At 43.9% G+C, this 18,064-nt stretch overlaps 2 protein-coding genes and 1 non-coding gene across 7 annotated transcripts; 2 read left to right on the top strand and 1 right to left on the bottom strand.

Annotated features, from left to right (window-relative positions):
• Window positions 1–243: 243 nt before the first annotated feature.
• Window positions 244–7,799, bottom strand: LOC121581299 (AP-1 complex subunit sigma-3). 3 transcript variants are annotated; one of them, XM_041896818.2, is made up of 6 exons: window positions 7,703–7,799; window positions 4,801–4,979; window positions 4,429–4,537; window positions 2,364–2,501; window positions 1,069–1,128; window positions 244–876 (listed from the first exon to the last, which is right to left on the bottom strand). In XM_041896818.2, the coding sequence occupies exons 1-5, from the start codon at window positions 7,736–7,738 to the stop codon at window positions 1,081–1,083; spliced, it is 510 nt and encodes a 169-aa protein (XP_041752752.1). In that variant the 5' UTR covers window positions 7,739–7,799; the 3' UTR covers window positions 244–876; window positions 1,069–1,080. The 3 variants fall into 3 exon arrangements, with proteins under 3 accessions (XP_041752752.1, XP_041752754.1, XP_041752753.1); XM_041896820.2 differs by having other exon boundaries at window positions 7,634–7,794; XM_041896819.2 differs by lacking the exon at window positions 1,069–1,128.
• LOC121581297 (dehydrogenase/reductase SDR family member 12) lies at window positions 6,400–18,030 on the top strand. Of its 3 annotated transcripts, none has more exons than XM_041896817.1 (10): window positions 6,400–6,456; window positions 9,036–9,169; window positions 9,361–9,443; window positions 12,102–12,197; window positions 12,352–12,433; window positions 12,537–12,598; window positions 12,840–12,944; window positions 14,803–14,893; window positions 17,080–17,217; window positions 17,443–18,030. In XM_041896817.1, the coding sequence occupies exons 2-10, from the start codon at window positions 9,109–9,111 to the stop codon at window positions 17,592–17,594; spliced, it is 870 nt and encodes a 289-aa protein (XP_041752751.1). In that variant the 5' UTR covers window positions 6,400–6,456; window positions 9,036–9,108; the 3' UTR covers window positions 17,595–18,030. The 3 variants fall into 3 exon arrangements, with proteins under 3 accessions (XP_041752751.1, XP_041752749.1, XP_041752750.1); XM_041896815.1 differs by lacking the exon at window positions 6,400–6,456 and adding an exon at window positions 8,291–8,403; XM_041896816.1 differs by lacking the exons at window positions 6,400–6,456; window positions 12,102–12,197 and adding an exon at window positions 8,291–8,403.
• On the top strand, window positions 7,306–7,381 carry trnat-ugu. Its single transcript has one exon. It is a non-coding gene; the product is annotated as a tRNA-Thr (tRNA).
• Window positions 18,031–18,064: the final 34 nt, after the last annotated feature.

Genomic DNA, 18,064 nt, shown 5'->3' with positions numbered 1-18,064 from the left:
GTTGAGGCAGAATCAACACAAATTCAAGGTAAGATTAGAGAAAGTAAAGAGTCAGTGGTTGCCTATAAATGAAAAATATACAGATAAATGTGCTTGTTTTATCAAAGCTTATCGTGCGCTTAAAAGTGAACTAGTTTGAAAATCTAACTTCAGGACCATGGACAGCTCCTGCAGATAAAACATCAAAACAATGATGAACATTAAATAGTCTAGCCTACAACAGAAATACAAATCACCAGAAGCTTCTGTATCAAAATACATATTTTAATTCCAAAGTCTTCAACATTCAAGATCAATAATTAGTTATAAAAAAAACAAACAGTGACATTCACCCACATAAATAATCATTCCTTTTCCAAAAAGGCTAGTCCCAACCAAGATTATACAAAACAAGGCTAGTCTACAAGATACATTTAAAACACAACTTCAAATACATATTATAAAGAGGCACTTTTTCAATTTCGATATATCTTACATACACATGTCATTTAAGAAATAAAGTATTGATTCAAAAGCACTTCTTGGTGATATATTATGATTGTCATAACCACAGTTATCAGTAACTACTTCAATGATCCAGGGGGATAGGTGATCGTATCAATATACAATAATAACAGCTAAAGTAATGTCTCTTCATTATCTTTCCAGTGTGATAGAGAACGCAGTATTTAGAACACTCAATCCAGGATAAAACGTCATGCCTGCCTCAGCAGACAGATTCAGTCATAGAAATCTAGAACTCATCATTCCATGGATTCTGTACAGTAGCAAGACTTCCAGTTCTGGAATGGTCCTGTATTCCAAATTCCTCCTTCTGTGTGTAGATCCCTTTTTCCAGTGTTAGAATGCAGGCTTGCTCATGTATTCCTCCATGGTCTGGAGAGGAGAGATGCACAGAGGGACGAATTAATTGTGTGATCTCCATATCAACAAGCCTTGTTTTAATGTCATGAATATTCACAGCCACACCTACATAACATCTTTGTATGCATCTCACATCCGTTAAGACATAAGCATAGAACGTTTACACAAGGTACTATGCTACTAATACAATCATTAGCGTCTAACCTTTGTCCAAATTCAAGGCCATCCAAGCTCCAGATCATAATCACTGTTGTCAATCTCAGCCTAAAGCAATGATGATGAGGGTGATGAAGATTAAAATGCAACAGTTCAGATAGCATGCAATAGGGATTAGGATCAAAATGTTAGTTGTATTTCCTAAGCAAGAAGATCGTGAAACTGTGGTCCTCTGTAGCTCAGCTGGTAGAGCACGGCGCTTGTAATGCCAGGGTAGTGGGTTCGATCTCCGGGACCACCCATACACAAAAATGTATGCACGCATGACTGTAAGTCGCTTTGGATAAAAGCGTCTGCTAAGTGGCATATTATTATTATTATTATTATTATAAACTAGGGATGGGCGCGAGTACTCGAGTACTTGATTCAAGGTTTGTATTTGTTTGCTAATAGTCAAATAAAAGTACTCAACATTTACAATGCAACTATTTAGCAGGTGGAATTTATAAGCACTGACAAAATGTCAAATTCAAAGATGAACTTATTGTTTGTGGACTATGTCAAGTGTAGTAAAATTATGTTACATTTCCTTTTCAGTTGTATCAGAACAACCAGTAATTGGAACGACCAATAGCATACCGCAAACGTTTTTACCTTCAGCCCCATTTCACGCTAACATGCCGAGTACACAGACCTACAGCAACGAGAGAGCGAGAATAATCTAAATTGGTTCGGTCTCTCACGAGAGACAGACAGACAGAGACAGAGAGACAGACAGACAGAGAGAAAGACAGAGAGACAGAGAGAAAGACAGAGAGATACAGACAGAGAAAGAGGATAATAGGACCATAAGTAATTCCACCAGTTAATATGGGTCATGTAGGGAAGCCTATTAGCTATGAGACAGAAGAGAGCTCATCAGGAGTCAGTCAGCAGCACTGCACATTCAACCCATGAGACATTTACACCATTTCAACAGTCCACTTTTACCAGGTTTTTACTAAGGAATTATAGGGTAAAATGGGTACTTTTCAGTAAAGAATTCATTAAAATTGGGAGCTACTTGTTACTAAATGGTGCAATAAATCCTAAATAAACATTAAGTTAATTATTAGCTAATTATTATGTAATTATAATAATTGTACCAGGCAAATCATATGTAAAAGCCAGGTAAATATCAGACCGTAAGATAAAGTGTTTACGATGTTGCTTCTAGACACTGATCCAAGGTCAGTTTTTGCAATTCTTCCCCAAATAGTCTCAGTTAAGATTGGAAGCGGAAATACTGATCCTAGATCAGTGTGAACAGGCAACATCTACCCTGAGCGTGGTATCTCGCTCACCTCCTGTAGCATGTCTGAGGCCTCGATGGAGCGGGACACGACCTGTTTGGACGTCTCCTGTACCTCTCCCCCCAACAGAAACTCATCCAGGATGAAGCAAGCCTTTTCAAAGTTAAAGATGATGTCTAGTTCACATACCTTGGGAGAGGAAGAGAAAATGACCCAAGGTTCAAGAAGTAGAGTCCAGTCTAGCACAAATCAGTTTATGGTGTTAAACAATATACAGTGCCTTCGGAAAGTATTCAGACCACTTGACTTTTTCCACATTTTGTTACATTACAGCCGTATTCTAAAATGGATTAAATAAAAAAAATCCTCAGCAATCTACACATCATTTCCCATAATGACAAAGCGAAAACAGGTTTTTAGACATTTTTGCAAATGTATCTTTTTTATTTATGTTTTATTTACATAAGTATACAGACCCTTTGCTATGAGACTCGACAGGTGCATCCTGTTTCCATTGATCATCCTTGAGATGTTTCTACAACTTGATTGGAGTCCATCTGTGGTAAATTCAATTGATTGGACATGATTTGGAAAGGCACACACTTCTCTATATAAGGTCCCATTGTTGACAGTGCATGTCAGAGCAAAAACCAAGACATGAGGGCGAAGGAATTGTCCGTAGAGCTCAGAGACAGGATTGTGTCGAGGCACAGATCTGGGGAAGGGTATCAAAACATTTCTGCAGCATTGAAGGTCCCCAAGAACACAGTGGCCTCCATCATTCTTAAATGGAAGAAGTTTGGAACCACCAAGACTCTTCCTAGAGCTGGCCGCCCGGCCAAACTGAGCAATCAGGGGAGAAGGGCCTAGGTCAGGGAGGTGACCAAGAACCCGATGGTCACTCTGACAGAGCTCTAGAGTTCCTCTGTGGAGATGGGAGAACCTTCCAGAAGGACAACCATCTCTGCAGCACCCCACCAATCAGGCCTTTATGGTAGAGTGGCCAGACGGAAGCCACTCCTCAGTAAAACGCACATGACAGCCCGTTTGGAGTTTGCCAAAAGGCACCTAAAGACTCTCAGACCATGATAAACAAGATTCTCTGGTCTGATGAAACCAAGATTGAACTCTTTGGCCTGAATGCCAAGTGTCACGTCTGAAGGAAACCTGGCACCATCCCTACGGTGAAGCATGGTGGTGGCAGCATCATGCTGTGGGGATGTTTTTCAGCGGCAGGGACTGGGAGACTAGTCTGGATCGAGGGAAAGATGAAATTAGCAAAGTACAGAGAGATCCTTGATGAAAATCTGCTCCAGAGCGCTCAGGACCTCAGACTGGGGCGAAGGTTCACCTTCCAACAGGACAACAACCCTAAGCACACAGCCAAGACAATGCAGGAGTGTCTTCAGAATAAGTCTCTGAATGTCCTTGAGTGGCTCAGCCAGAGCCCAGACTTGAACCCGATCGAACAGCTCTGGAGAGACCTGGAAATAGCTTGCAGCAACACTCACCATCCAACCTGACAGAGCTTGAGAGGATCTGCAGAGAAGAATGGAAGAAACACCCCAAATACAGGTGTGCCAAGCTTTTAGCATCATACCGTGGTCCTCTGTAGCTCAGCTGGTAGAGCACGGCGCTTGTAACGCCAAGATAGTGGGTTCGATCCCCGGGACCACCCATACACAAAAATGTATGCACGCATGACTAAGTCGCTTTGGATAAAAGCGTCTGCTAAATGGCATATTTATTTATACCCAAGAAGACATGATGCTGTAATCGCTGCCAAAGGTGCTTCAACAAAGTACTGAGTAAAGGGTCTGAATACTTATGTAAATGTGATTTCAGTTTTTTATTTGTAATAAATGAGCAAACATTTCTAAAAACCTGTCTTTGCATTGTCATTATTGGCTATTGTGTGTAGATTGATGAGGAAGAAAACAATTTAAATCAATTTTAGAATAAGGCTGTAACGTAACAAAACGTGGAAAAAGTCAAGGGGTCTGAATACTTTCCGAAGGCAATGTATACTATGCGGACAGTGCAGTTTGTTGAAAAAGATAAATAGAGGGGGAGAGAGAGATCAACAAAAATAGAGTGCTGTGTGAGAGACACATACGTTGCCGAAGTACTTGTCCAGCAGCTCCACATAGCGATGCAGCACCTCCAGGGCTAGCAACTCATTCTCCTCAGCATCCAGACCACAGCAGAAATACAGACTGGCATACCTAGCATACAGACAGACAGACAGACAGACAGACAGACAGAGAGACAGAGAGACAGAGAGACAGAGAGACAGAGAGACAGAGAGACAGAGAGACAGAGAGAGAGGAATAACAGGGTAATACAGCAGTACAGTAAGAGTTCAGATTATTGAATATGAAGAAGAGGAAGCGACTTTAGACTTTTGAGAAGCAACCTTAGATGAATAGCAAGCAGTGTGCTCTCCTCTCCTCTTCCCTTCCCTTCCCTCATTCCCTTCCCTTCCCACCTCTTGTAGACGATCTTCAGGTCTTTCCAGTGCAGGAAGTTGCAGGAGCGTGGTTTCCGTGCCAACACCATGGTGGTCATGTCCCTGACGATCTTCTTCTTCTCTCGCTCCGGGATTGGCGTGAACCACTTCGGGAGGCGGAGCTTGCCCTGGCGACTGAAGAGCAGCAGGAAATGCATCTACAGGACAAGACGCACCAGAAGGTTAGTAATATAATAATAATGTAATTTAGCAGACGCTTTTATCCAAAGTGATGTACAGTCGTGCATACATTTTACGTATGGGTGGCCCAGGGAATCGAACCCACAATCCTGGCATTGCAAGCGCCATGATCTACCAACTGAGCCATACAGGACCACAGTAAGAACACAGAGAGGAGAGAGAAATATAGGCCAGGAAGGATGCTGGGTTCCAATATTTTGAGAATGCATCCTTCCTTCCTTCCTTCCTTCCTTCAAGTAAACACTGACTTAACATGGTCAGATAGTTAGGCGAAAGTAAGGATTACACGATTCAGCAATAACAGCAATGCTGTCATGTCAGATCAGTGGTTATCAATGAGTAAGGCCAGACAATCTGTGTTTATTCCAAAGAATATGTACAGTGCTGTGAAAAAGTATTTGCCCCCTTTCTAATTTTCTCTACTTTTGCATATTTGTGATACTGAATGTTATCAGATCTTCAACCAAAACATAATATTAGATAAAGGGAACATAAGTGGACAAATAACACAACAATTACATATTTATTTCATAAACAATGTTATGCAACACCCAATTCCCCTGTGTGAAAAAGTAATTGCGCCCTTACACTCAATAACTGGTTGTGCCACCTTTAGCTGCAATGACTCCAACCAAATGCTTCCTGTAGTTGTTGATCAGTCTCTCACGTCGCTGTGGAGGAATTTTGGCCCATTCTTCCATGCAGAACTGCTTTAACTCAGTGACGTGTGGGTTTTCAAGCACGAACTGCTCGTTTCAAGTCCTGACACAACATCTCAAATTGGGATTAGGTCTGGACTTTAACTAGGCCATTCCAAAACTTCCAATTTGTTGCTTTTTAGCAATTTTCATGTAGACTTGATTGTGTGTTTTGGATCATTGTCTTGCTGCATGACCCAGCTGCGCTTCAGCTTCAGCTCACAGACGTATGGTCTGACATTCTCCTGTAGAATTCTCTGACACAGAGCAGAATTCATGGTTCCTTCTATTAAGGCAAGTCGTCTAGGTCCTGAGGCAGCAAAGCATCCCCAAACCATCACACCACCACCACGCTTGACCTTTGGTATGATGATCTTACTGTGGAATGCAGAGTTTGGTTGAAAGGGAATTAGTGAAGTATCTTTGCTAGAAACACTTACAGAGTGTGCTACATCATCTTCTTCTGATCATCTCTAATGTAGGCTGGATGAATCAGCTAGTTAGCTAGGATATTCTGTCAAAACAAGCTAAATGACAAACAGTCAAACTGCAGTTTCCCCTCTTCCCTGTCCCTGACCGTGAGACAACACATGCTAGAAATCCAAAGTAACCTACTACTGGCGGTATTCATTTCAAACTCACTGCTCGGTGCCGGTGGACAGCTCGTGCATGAGACGAAGACGAGTGCAGCAACGCACTGCCGCATTCGCGGTGGCAAAAGGACAAGCAGATAGAGGTAAGCAGATAGATACCCAACCTCTTTTGTTTAGTGCTACAGTTTTATTTCCAAGAGAGTTGAGGAGATGTATTCATACTGTTTAGAGAGTGTGTTTCCTTGCTTTGTTCAGCTATGACGTGATATTCGTTTTAGGATCTGAGCGACTAGGGCAAAAGGCTCTCTGGTTTCATTTTCCTGCAATTATTGACTTCAGGGCCACAGTTGACTGGAATATCTGGGCAATGTGTATTGTTGTCAACTGTTGAAGTGAGACACCCGGCAGCGCCAGCAAAGCCATTAGGGCCATTTGATCCATTCTTTGGTTTGACAAGAACATAGAGTATGTACAGACTACAAACTACAGTTCAAGTTAATTTAACAGAATACATTTGTTTTTTTTCAACCTTGCACTGCAGATGTGTATTGTTGTCAATGAAAGGCAAAAGAAAGCATTCATATTTCAGGGACTTTTGAGGGATTCTTTGGTCTGACAAGGAAGGACAGACAGTGTAGGTACATAAATAATATAGACCCAGAAGTTTACTCAGAAAAGCAAGGTATTCTATAATGAAAACTCTATACCTGTCCAAAAAAATATTTAGAGATACTGTATATTCAAAGATAATGAAAGGACACGGCAGATACTTTGTGCAGAGTCCCAAATAAGCTATGACACCTAAGGTGCTGGTAGCCTATATAGGCAAATAAACCTGACCCAGGTTTCAACTGTCACCAGGGCTGCAGAGTCACCAGCCAAGCGTTAAGTTTTGAAACCTGTTCGGCAGGGAGACCAGTTCGAGGAAATAAAAAACACACCTAACATTTAGAAATAAACTATGCAATTATGTCATAGTTCATCATTATTAAGGCCTCCTGTAGCTCAGTTGGTAGAGCATGACGCTTGTAACGCCAGGGTTGTGGGTTCGATTCCCACGGGGGGCCAGTATAAAAAATGTATGCACTCGCTCTGGATAAGAGCGTCTGCTAAATTACTAAAATGTAAATGTAAGATCATTATAGTGTATAGAGGGCAAACGATTACTGACAAATACCAATCCGGTATACAGTTTAAACTGACTCAGACATTTTAAACAATCACCTTGTCGTAGCGACAGGTGCAGTCCAGTGACCGTCGGAATAGTCTGACTCAACACTAAGTTAGAACGACGGGTCATGCACCTGAAAACGAACTCACCATTTTGAGGATAGTTTGAGTCCAATTCCAGTCGTCAATGATAAATAAAAGTTAGTAAAATAATTTCACCCTTGCACAGCGTGTCAGACAACTTGAAGAGCGCATAGCTGTCGTCGTTCCACCCTTGACGCTGTCTCCGACCTCCGAAAAGAAAATGGAAAAACGATTCTCTCCTGACCATTCCCTGCAGGAATAGCCCTGTGTAGGCTACGTCACCGATTCTCGGCCTCTGGATTGGTTGTCAGCATTACACCTGTTCAGGAGTTGTACAGTACCTTTGATAATATCTGAGGTGATACTGTACTAGACTAGACCTATAGCCTACGGATGCAAAATGTGCTAAATTAAAAGTGTTAAAATTACATTACCAGTATGGCTACTGAGGTTATTATGCAGTTTAGCTTTTTTGTTTTAGCACTGATAAACTGATCATGTGCAGAGCAGACGTAGGCCTATATGTTTTACATTTGTATATAAAATATATTTTTTTAAAGTAGCCAAAAGAATCAACGAATGATTGTGTCACCTGACAAAGTGTTTTATAGGCTAGTGCAGTTGTTCTCAGAAAAGACTAGAGAGGGCAACACTAAACTGTCAAATGAACTAGTAGGCACACGTGACGTTTGTCTGTCACAGTCCATGCTACAGTGGGCTTGGCAAACTGGCCACAACTCAACAGGCTTTGGAGAAGAGAGCACTTGATCATGAAAAGAAATGTCTTTCTATCGCAATATCGTCTGGTTTCTCAAAGGAATTCACGAATACACAAGGTCAGTTAATTGGAAAATGGTGACATAAATCTGTTGTATTTTGTTTTTTAGGGATATGAGAAAGTAGTTGTTTTTTGAAGGTAGGCATTTTCTTTGTGGGTAGATGAGAAGGTAGTTGGGGGAGAAACTGTTTGCAAAGTGTAAACAAGTACCCATGTCTCAGAGTATTCTATGTTGCTCCTCGTTTATAATAATGATGAAATCTTTTTCTATTTGATGATCATCTGCAAGGATATTACTCCTACTGTTACAGTAGGCTATATGCAAATTTAGATCACTGTATGGCACTACCAGCCACACACACACACACACACACACACACACACACACACACACACACACCCCTCTTTTCACTCACATTACAATAGTCCCATTGACAGATGAAGTGTCTTGTCATTTGAGGTTGCCTTCTCCTTTAGTCACCCCAACAGCTGACTCGTTTTATAAGAGCTGAGAGAAGAATCCTGACATCAAACTCTAGGCTGAATGTATTTCAGTGAAATTTGCTCTTTGGGTTTTCATGTCATTGCAAAGAAAAAGTATGTCTACTTCAACATTCAATGTGATGGGATTGTTGCATTAGACAGATTGGTTCATGAATTGATTGATTGGTGTGTTGTGTTTCCCAACAGGAGTGGCTATGAGCAAGCAGCTAAACACTTTGTGGCCAAGGAGCTGGATGTGGCTGTGGTAGGAAGGTCCTTCATGATAACTGGGGCTAACAGTGGCATAGGGAAAGCCACCGCCATGGCTATAGCTAAGAAAGGTACGAAACCAGAGATTGGTCAGGAAGGCAGTTCCACCACCCTTGCACTGTGTAATGCTGTCATGCAGAAGTATCATGATTGTTGAATGCACCAATTTGTAAGTCACTCTGGATAAGAGCGTCTTCTAAATGACTTAAATGTAAATGTAAAATAATTCTGTTTTACCAAAATCCCCTATTTTGTTTGCAAGGTGGTACAGTCCACATGGTATGCAGGAACAAGGAGAGAGCTGAGAAGGCCAAAGAAGATATAGTCAGGGAGACGGGGAACACAGTAAGCCTGATAAGAGTGTGTGTGTTTTGTATGTGTATATGCATCAGTGGCATATCCAGAACATTTAAAAAGGGGTGGCCAAGGTGGGGCACAGACCCAGTATTTTATATAAGGGTATTAGCATTCACTTGAATGTGCCATCCAGAGTGCGAATTATACCGTGATTTTCGTGGGGTCTCTTTTTTAACGGGATGTGTGCATACACTTGGATAAAAATGTGTATGGGCCTTATAGTAAAGACATGTAATTTAACTGTAAAAATGTATTAGCTTTTAATGTGTCATGAATACAACCAGTCATGATGTTTTCATCTGATTGTCAAACAAATCACTTGAAAAAGTAGGTTAAGTAGGTTACCTGAGCACGTTTGTCTACTCCAAAATAAGTCCAAACAGTGCACTGTGCACCCGCCATTTGAATGGAATCTATTACAAACACCATAAGTGTAATGACATTCAGCCTACAAAGTGGTGTGTATTCATGGATGCCAAGGGAAGCCAGGCTTACCCAAAAACTTTAACAATAAAAAAAGAAACCAACTTCTCATTCGTGTCTATCCATGTTTCATAATTGTCCTTCAATTCGCAAGAGGCTGAATCTATTTCACCAGAAAAAGCATCCAAGCAAGGCAAACAGCACTCCTCTGTCTTAGTATCTGTAGCCCATGTATCTGATGCTGTCTGGCCAAAAAGAATATGACATGTCATACTATTTTCTGCCAGACAGCATCAGATACATGGGCTACACATACAAAGACAGAGGGGCGCTGTTTTGTTCGCTCGGATGCTTTCTCCGATGAGATTGAGTCTCGCTGTCAGTGCGCATCTTGGTCAAAATTATTAATATATTCAGAGACAACCTATCAGATCTCAGTATTTCTGGTGGGGCCAATCAGATTTCAGGTGGGGCCGTGGCCACCCCCTGGACACGCCACTGGTGTGCATGTACAGTGGGGGAAAAAAGTATTTAGTCAGCCACCAATTGTGCAAGTTCTCCCACTTAAAAAGATGAGAGGCCTGTAATTTTCATCATAGGTACACGTCAACTATGACAGACAAAATGAGAGAAAAAAATCCAGAAAATCACATTGTAGGATTTTTAATGAATTTATTTGCAAATTATGGTGGAAAATAAGTATTTGGTCAATAACAAAAGTTTCTCAATACTTTGTTATATACCCTTTGTTGGCAATGACACAGGTCAAACATTTTCTGTAAGTCTTCACAAGGTTTTCACACACTGTTTCTGGTATTTTGGTCCATTCCTCCATGCAGATCTCCTCTAGAGCAGTGATATTTTGGGGCTGTCGCTGGGCAACACAGACTTTCAACTCCCTCCAAAGATTTTCTATGGGGTTGAGATCTGGAGACTGGCTAGGCCACTCCAGGACGTTGAAATGCTTCTTACGAAGCCACTCCTTCGTTGCCCGGGCGGTGTGTTTGGGATCATTGTCATGCTGAAAGACCCAGCCACGTTTCATCTTCAATGCCCTTGCTGATGGAAGGAGGTTTTCACTCAAAATCTCACGATACATGGCCCCATTCATTCTTTCCTTTACACGGATCAGTCGTCCTGGTCCCTTTGCAGAAAAACAGCCCCAAAGCATGATGTTTCCACCCCCATGCTTCACAGTAGGTATGGTGTTCTTTGGATGCAACTCAGCATTCTTTGTCCTCCAAACACGACGAGTTGAGTTTTTACCAAAAAGTTCTATCTTGGTTTCATCTGATCATATGACATTCTCCCAATCCTCTTCTGGATCATCCAAATGCACTCTAGCAAACTTCAGACGGGCCTGGACATGTACTGGCTTAAGCAGGGGGACACGTCTGGCACTGCAGGATTTGAGTCCCTGGCGGCGTAGTGTGTTACTGATGGTAGGCTTTGTTACTTTGGTCCCAGCTCTCTGCAGGTCATTCACTAGGTCCCCCCGTGTGGTTCTGGGATTTTTGCTCACCGTTCTTGTGATCATTTTGAACCCACGGGGTGAGATCTTGCGTGGAGCCCCAGATCGAGGGAGAATATCAGTGGTCTTGTATGTCTTCCATTTCCTAATTATTGCTCCCACAGTTGATTTCTTCAAACCAAGCTGCTTACCTATTGCAGATTCAGTCTTCCCAGCCTGGTGCAGGTCTACAATTTTGTTTCTGGTGTCCTTTGACAGCTCTTTGGTCTTGGCCATAGTGGAGTTTGGAGTGTGACTGTTTGAGGTTGTGGACAGGTGTCTTTTATACTGATAACAAGTTCAAACAGGTGCCATTAATACAGGTAACGAGTGGAGGACAGAGGAGCCTCTTAAAGAAGAAGTTACAGGTCCGTGAGAGCCAGAAATCTTGCTTGTTTGTAGGTGACCAAATACTTATTTTCCACCATAATTTGCAAATAAATTCATAAAAAATCCTACAATGTGATTTTCTGGATTTTTTTTCTCAATTTGTCTGTCGTAGTTGACGTGTACCTATGATGAAAATTACAGGCCTCTCTCATCTTTTTAAGTGGGAGAACTTGCACAATTGGTGGCTGACTAAATACTTTTTTTCCCCACTGTATGTGTGCATGCGCATGTGTGTTTGTGTCAAACTCGTCTGTATACAGTATAAAGAACAACATCTGCCATACTGCGTTTATTGTATTACTTTAAATTACTTTTCACTCCAGGAAGTATACGTTCACCATCTGGATATGTCCGAGACATATAAGGTGTGGGAGTTTGCTGAATCCTTTAAGATGCAATACCCCACCCTCAATGTGTTGGTAGGCACCACACACTTTTTCTCTCCCTCTTCCACTTTTTATAGCTTTTTGCTAAACTCCATTATGGAGCATTGAGTGTGTTGAGAATGGAGTGAATATTAATTGAGTATGGAGTTATTATTGAGTGGGTTATGCTGTTTCTGTGTTGGTTCAGATTAATAATGCTGGGTGTATGGTGAACAAGAGAGAGGTGAGCGATGATGGTCTGGAGAAGAACTTTGCCACCAACACACTGGGTAAGACTTTCACTGTCTATACAGAGTGATCAATGAGTTGTATAGGTATAATTCTCTCTTCTTCTCCTCTCCTCTCCTCTCTCGTCTCCTCCCTTCCATTCAGGAGTGTATCTTCTCACCCAGAGCCTCATTCCACTACTTCAGAAGAGCAGGGATCCGAGGGTGGTGGGTATATGTACACACGGATGGATAGATACTCTCATTCACTTTCTCTCCATCCATCTCTCTCACACACACTTGCTCAGTACACACAACAAACAAACCAATGGTCTGGATATTGCGTGGGGCTATGCCGTGGGAGTCAATATTGGCCAATATCCTGCAACATTGTCTCTTTCATCCATTCTGGCATAGCCATCTAGTGACTACCACCCTCTCACCCCGTTCCCACCCCCTGTCCACCCAGATAACAGTAACATCAGGGGGCATGCTGGTCCAGAAGCTCCAACATGATGACCTACAGTCTGCAAAAGGTCCCTTTAACGGCACCATGGTCTACGCCCAGAATAAGGTAGGAGCAGAGAACAGGGTTCCAATGATGGTAGGGCACAGGAGGTTGGTGGGACCTTAATTGGGGAGGACAGACTCGTGGTAATGGCTGGAGCGAAATTAGTGGAATGGTATAAAATACATCAAACATATGGTTTCCATGTCTTTGATGCCATTCCATTTGTGCCGTTTCAGCCATTATTATGAGCCGTCCTCCCCTCAGCAGCCTCCACTGTGGTAGGCACACCTTGGCTGGGGGCAGTGGCGGCTCCTGAAAAAATTCTCAGGGGGGGCAATTTTTCTGATGATTTAGGTGACCTACACACATTTAAAAAAAGATATGTCCAGCAACAACATGAAGACAGGGGCAGCATATAAGTCAATACCAGAAGCATTTATTGACTGATCTCAAAAGTGTTGGCTTACAAAAGCAAAATAAGTTATCACAGTAAAAATAATCAAGGGTGTTCTTTCACATTCCTCAACACTGCATAAACAATATGCATTTCCATAAAACACCTCATCTAATTGTGCCACAAAGTTGACAAGTCCAAGAAAAATACCAGGGTTGGTGGAGCCCTCAGTTTCATCTTTGCCTCGCAAAGCGAACTCAAACACTCCGCAAAACTTCACACACTGGATTAGCCGGCTGAGGATGTGGCGGTTCTTGCTAACCTCATCGTTGTGGCGGCGGACAGCTAGCCTGTATCCCTCATCCAGTTGAGTGGCAATGTTCACTCTCCCCAAAGCAGACAATCTCAAACAGCTATCCATGTGGGTCTTTGACAGCTCATGTTTCTTAATCTTTTCTGAAAGATGGTGCATGTCCGTTACACCAGTCGCTGTTCAAGCGGTGCTGTCTGCCGTGCCGCCTTCAGGGTGAAAGAGTAAGCAGGGGTAGCAGAAGACTGCATTAGCTACATCGCAGCCTGCTAGCCAGGTTTTTCGTTTGTACAAATTTTTGGAAAATCCTCGGGTGTAGGACTTTCACCCTTTAGTAGAAACCTGTTGAATTATTAAATTTGGTCTGGGAGGTCCTAATTGTTTCGTTGCCAATTTATCTTGATTTGTTCGCCGACAAAAAGGAACTTCTTTCAAAGAGACAATCGAGTTGCACTGAACGCTAGCCATCTTGACAGTAGTACGTGAATTGATTGACGCTGCTACCAGCTCTTTTCTTAGTTACGTTCATGGTTATGTTACGTATGACGAAAGCGCGTAAGTGCAAGCCCTCCCGGAACCCATAGAGATTGTATTGAAAGCTCTGATATTTGAAAAAAAAGATTTTACATGAGAGTCTATGAGAGACTTCTGGGGCGATTTTCAACCTGACTGAAATCGCCCCAAAAGGGGCGGGGCCATTTGAAGCACGACTTTAGCCTGATTGGACATTTAGTGGCAGATCAGACGTCTAGATTAGAACACTGATAACTACTGTTGCCGTGATATAATTGATTAGAAAAAAAATCCCTTCCTTTTCCCGTTTGGCAGTGCGTCGCCCATATCGCCCTAATGAACACACCGCCCCTGCCTGGGGGTGCATGGCTGTGTAATGTTAGTGGCTACAGTCGATTTTTGTACAGCACACATTAAGACTGTCTTCATCCCATACGAATCTCAATGCTGCTTAACATTGTATTACATGGATGAGATGTTAGATACCTGTGTGATATGATCCAGTTAGTGAGTGTCAGTGTGTTGCTCTACCAACTGTTTGGCTCAGTAAGGAAAGCATGGCTCTTGCAACGCCAGGATTGTGGATTAGATTCCCGGGGCCACCCATATGAAAAATGTACGCATGCTTGACTGTAAATCGCTTTGGATAAAAGGGCCTGCTAAACAGCACATTATATACTGTATTATATTGTTGTCCCCTGTAGAGACAGCAGGTGGTGCTGACAGAACAATGGGCCAAACACCACCCAGCCATCCACTTCTCCGTCATGCACCCTGGATGGGCCGACACACCAGGTACCATGGGGAGGCCGGGGGATAGATACAGACAGACCAGGTACCATGGGGAGGCCAGGGGATAGATACAGACAGACCAGGTACCATGGGGAGGCCAGGGGATAGATACAGACAGACCAGGTACCATGGGGAGGCCAGGGGATAGATACAGACAGACCAGGTACCATGGGATAGATACAGACAGACCAGGTACCATGGGATAGATACAGACAGACCAGGTACCATGGGGAGGCCAGGGGATAGATACAGACAGACCAGGTACCATGGGGAGGCCAGGGGATAGATACAGACAGACCAGGTACCATGGGGAGGCCAGGGGATAGATACAGACAGACCAGGTACCATGGGATAGATACAGACAGACCAGGTACCATGGGGAGGCCAGGGGATAGATGCAGACAGACCAGGTACCATGGTGAGGCCAGGGGATAGATACAGACAGACCAGGTACCATGGGGAGGCCAGGGGATAGATACAGACAGACCAGGTACCATGGGAAAGATACAGACAGACCAGGTACCATGGGGAGGCCAGGGGATAGATACAGACAGACCAGGTACCATGGGAAGGCCAGGGGATAGATACAGACAGACCAGGTACCATGGGGAGGCCAGGGGATAGATACAGACAGACCAGGTACCATGGGGAGGCCAGGGGATAGATACAGACAGACCAGGTACCATGGGAAAGATACAGACAGACCAGGTACCATGGGGAGACAGGGGATAGATACAGACAGACCAGGTACCATGGGGAGGCCAGGGGATAGATACAGACAGACCAGGTACCATGGGGAGACAGGGGATAGATACAGACAGACCAGGTACCATGGGGAGGCCAGGGGATAGATACAGACAGACCAGGTACCATGGGGAGGCCAGGGGATAGATACAGACAGACCAGGTACCATGGGGAGACAGGGGGTGGATACAGACAGACCAGGTACCATGGGGAGACAGGGGATGGATACAGACAGACCAGGTACCATGGGGAGGCCAGGGGATAGATACAGACAGACCAGGTACCATGGGGAGGCCAGGGGATAGATACAGACAGACCAGGTACCATGGGGAGGCCAGGGGATAGATACAGACAGACCAGGTACCATGGGATAGATACAGACAGACCAGGTACCATGGGATAGATACAGACAGACCAGGTACCATGGGGAGGCCAGGGGATAGATACAGACAGACCAGGTACCATGGGGAGGCCAGGGGATAGATACAGACAGACCAGGTACCATGGGGAGGCCAGGGGATAGATACAGACAGACCAGGTACCATGGGATAGATACAGACAGACCAGGTACCATGGGGAGGCCAGGGGATAGATACAGACAGACCAGGTACCATGGGGAGGCCAGGGGATAGATACAGACAGACCAGGTACCATGGGGAGGCCAGGGGATAGATACAGACAGACCAGGTACCATGGGGAGGCCAGGGGATAGATACAGACAGACCAGGTACCATGGGAAAGATACAGACAGACCAGGTACCATGGGGAGACAGGGGATAGATGCAGACAGACCAGGTACCATGGTGAGGCCAGGGGATAGATACAGACAGACCAGGTACCATGGGGAGGCCAGGGGATAGATACAGACAGACCAGGTACCATGGGAAAGATACAGACAGACCAGGTACCATGGGGAGGCCAGGGGATAGATACAGACAGACCAGGTACCATGGGGAGACAGGGGATAGATACAGACAGACCAGGTACCATGGGGAGGCCAGGGGATAGATACAGACAGACCAGGTACCATGGGGAGGCCAGGGGATAGATACAGACAGACCAGGTACCATGGGGAGACAGGGGGTGGATACAGACAGACCAGGTACCATGGGGAGACAGGGGATGGATACAGACAGACCAGGTACCATGGGGAGACAGGGGATAGATAGACAGACCAGGTACCATGGGGAGACAGGGGATAGATACAGACAGACAAGGTACCATGGGGAGACAGGGGCTAGATACAGATAGAAATCACACACAAAATAATGTATACAGACACATTGAATCATGTACTGTATAGTATATTAGGGTAGAAACTGATTGAAGATACTTTTATACAGATTGCAAATATATTGTTGATTGGAAATATAACAAAATATAACAGATTGTCTGATTGTTACACAGTTATTTGGTGCAGTCAGCTGACATCTCTCTCCCCTCAGCGGTTTCTACATCGATGCCCCAGTTCCACCAGATGATGGGGGAAAGGTTGCGTAGTGCAGAGCAGGGAGCTGACACTGTGGTGTGGCTGTCACTGTCTCGCACTGCTGGCAAAAGACGCAGCGGAAAGTTCTTCCAAGGTGGGCACCAGTGTGTCGGTGTGTTTGAGTACCAGTGGGGAGGGGATCCCCTAAAATGTTTAAATGAATTGCATTTACACGTTTACTTCATTTAAATCAACAACTAGGGCTGAGCAGAAAACGCCAATGTATTCCCTGCAGCAGTCAGTGCACATTGTAACACTTACTGAAGGCCAATAGATTACTGCCAACACTATGTAATGGGCTGGGTGTGATTTTTCTCAGATCGGCGGGCGGTCCCGGCCCATCTGCCCCTGGCCTGGACCCACAGTTCCCCTGAGGAGGTCCGGTCCTTCATGACCCAGCTGGATATCTTGGCCCAGGCCGCAAAGCAGCCTCGCACCGACACACAACCCAGTTTTGACCCAACTTATTGAAAGGTCTTGTAACCCACCAGCACCATAACACAGAGTATATTTCCAGTCTCAAGCTGCGACCCCAATGTAACCAAACAACCACTTTGATAAACTCTTTCTTACCTAGATAACCAATTCTAATACTAGCTGAATTGATTCAGCTCTTAGGAATCCTAACTTCCACTTAAGTCACATTTTCACTTCAGTCATGCATTGATATTAATGGACATCGCCCCTTAGTACTTTTCACTATTTATTATTCAGAAAGTTTAAAGCTTCAGTACGTGGCTTCAGTACGTGACCACAGACCTTGAGGTGGTCGGTAGCTCATTCTGACGCTACAATTTGAACGTTTCAATTTCATTTGAGTATTCATGGTTTCTCATTTGACTCTTAAGTATCCCTAACCTGTCCTCAATGTCTTTCGTTGGTAATAAAATAACTTGATGGACTTGAACCCAGATTGTGTATCTGTCTGAATTCAACGATTT

Source organism: Coregonus clupeaformis, chromosome 14 (assembly GCF_020615455.1).
Source record: "Coregonus clupeaformis isolate EN_2021a chromosome 14, ASM2061545v1, whole genome shotgun sequence".
NCBI classification, from domain to species: Eukaryota; Metazoa; Chordata; class Actinopteri; order Salmoniformes; family Salmonidae; genus Coregonus; species Coregonus clupeaformis.
The sequence above is the reverse complement of the archived record's forward strand: the minus strand, read 5'-3'. Positions and strand labels throughout refer to the sequence as shown.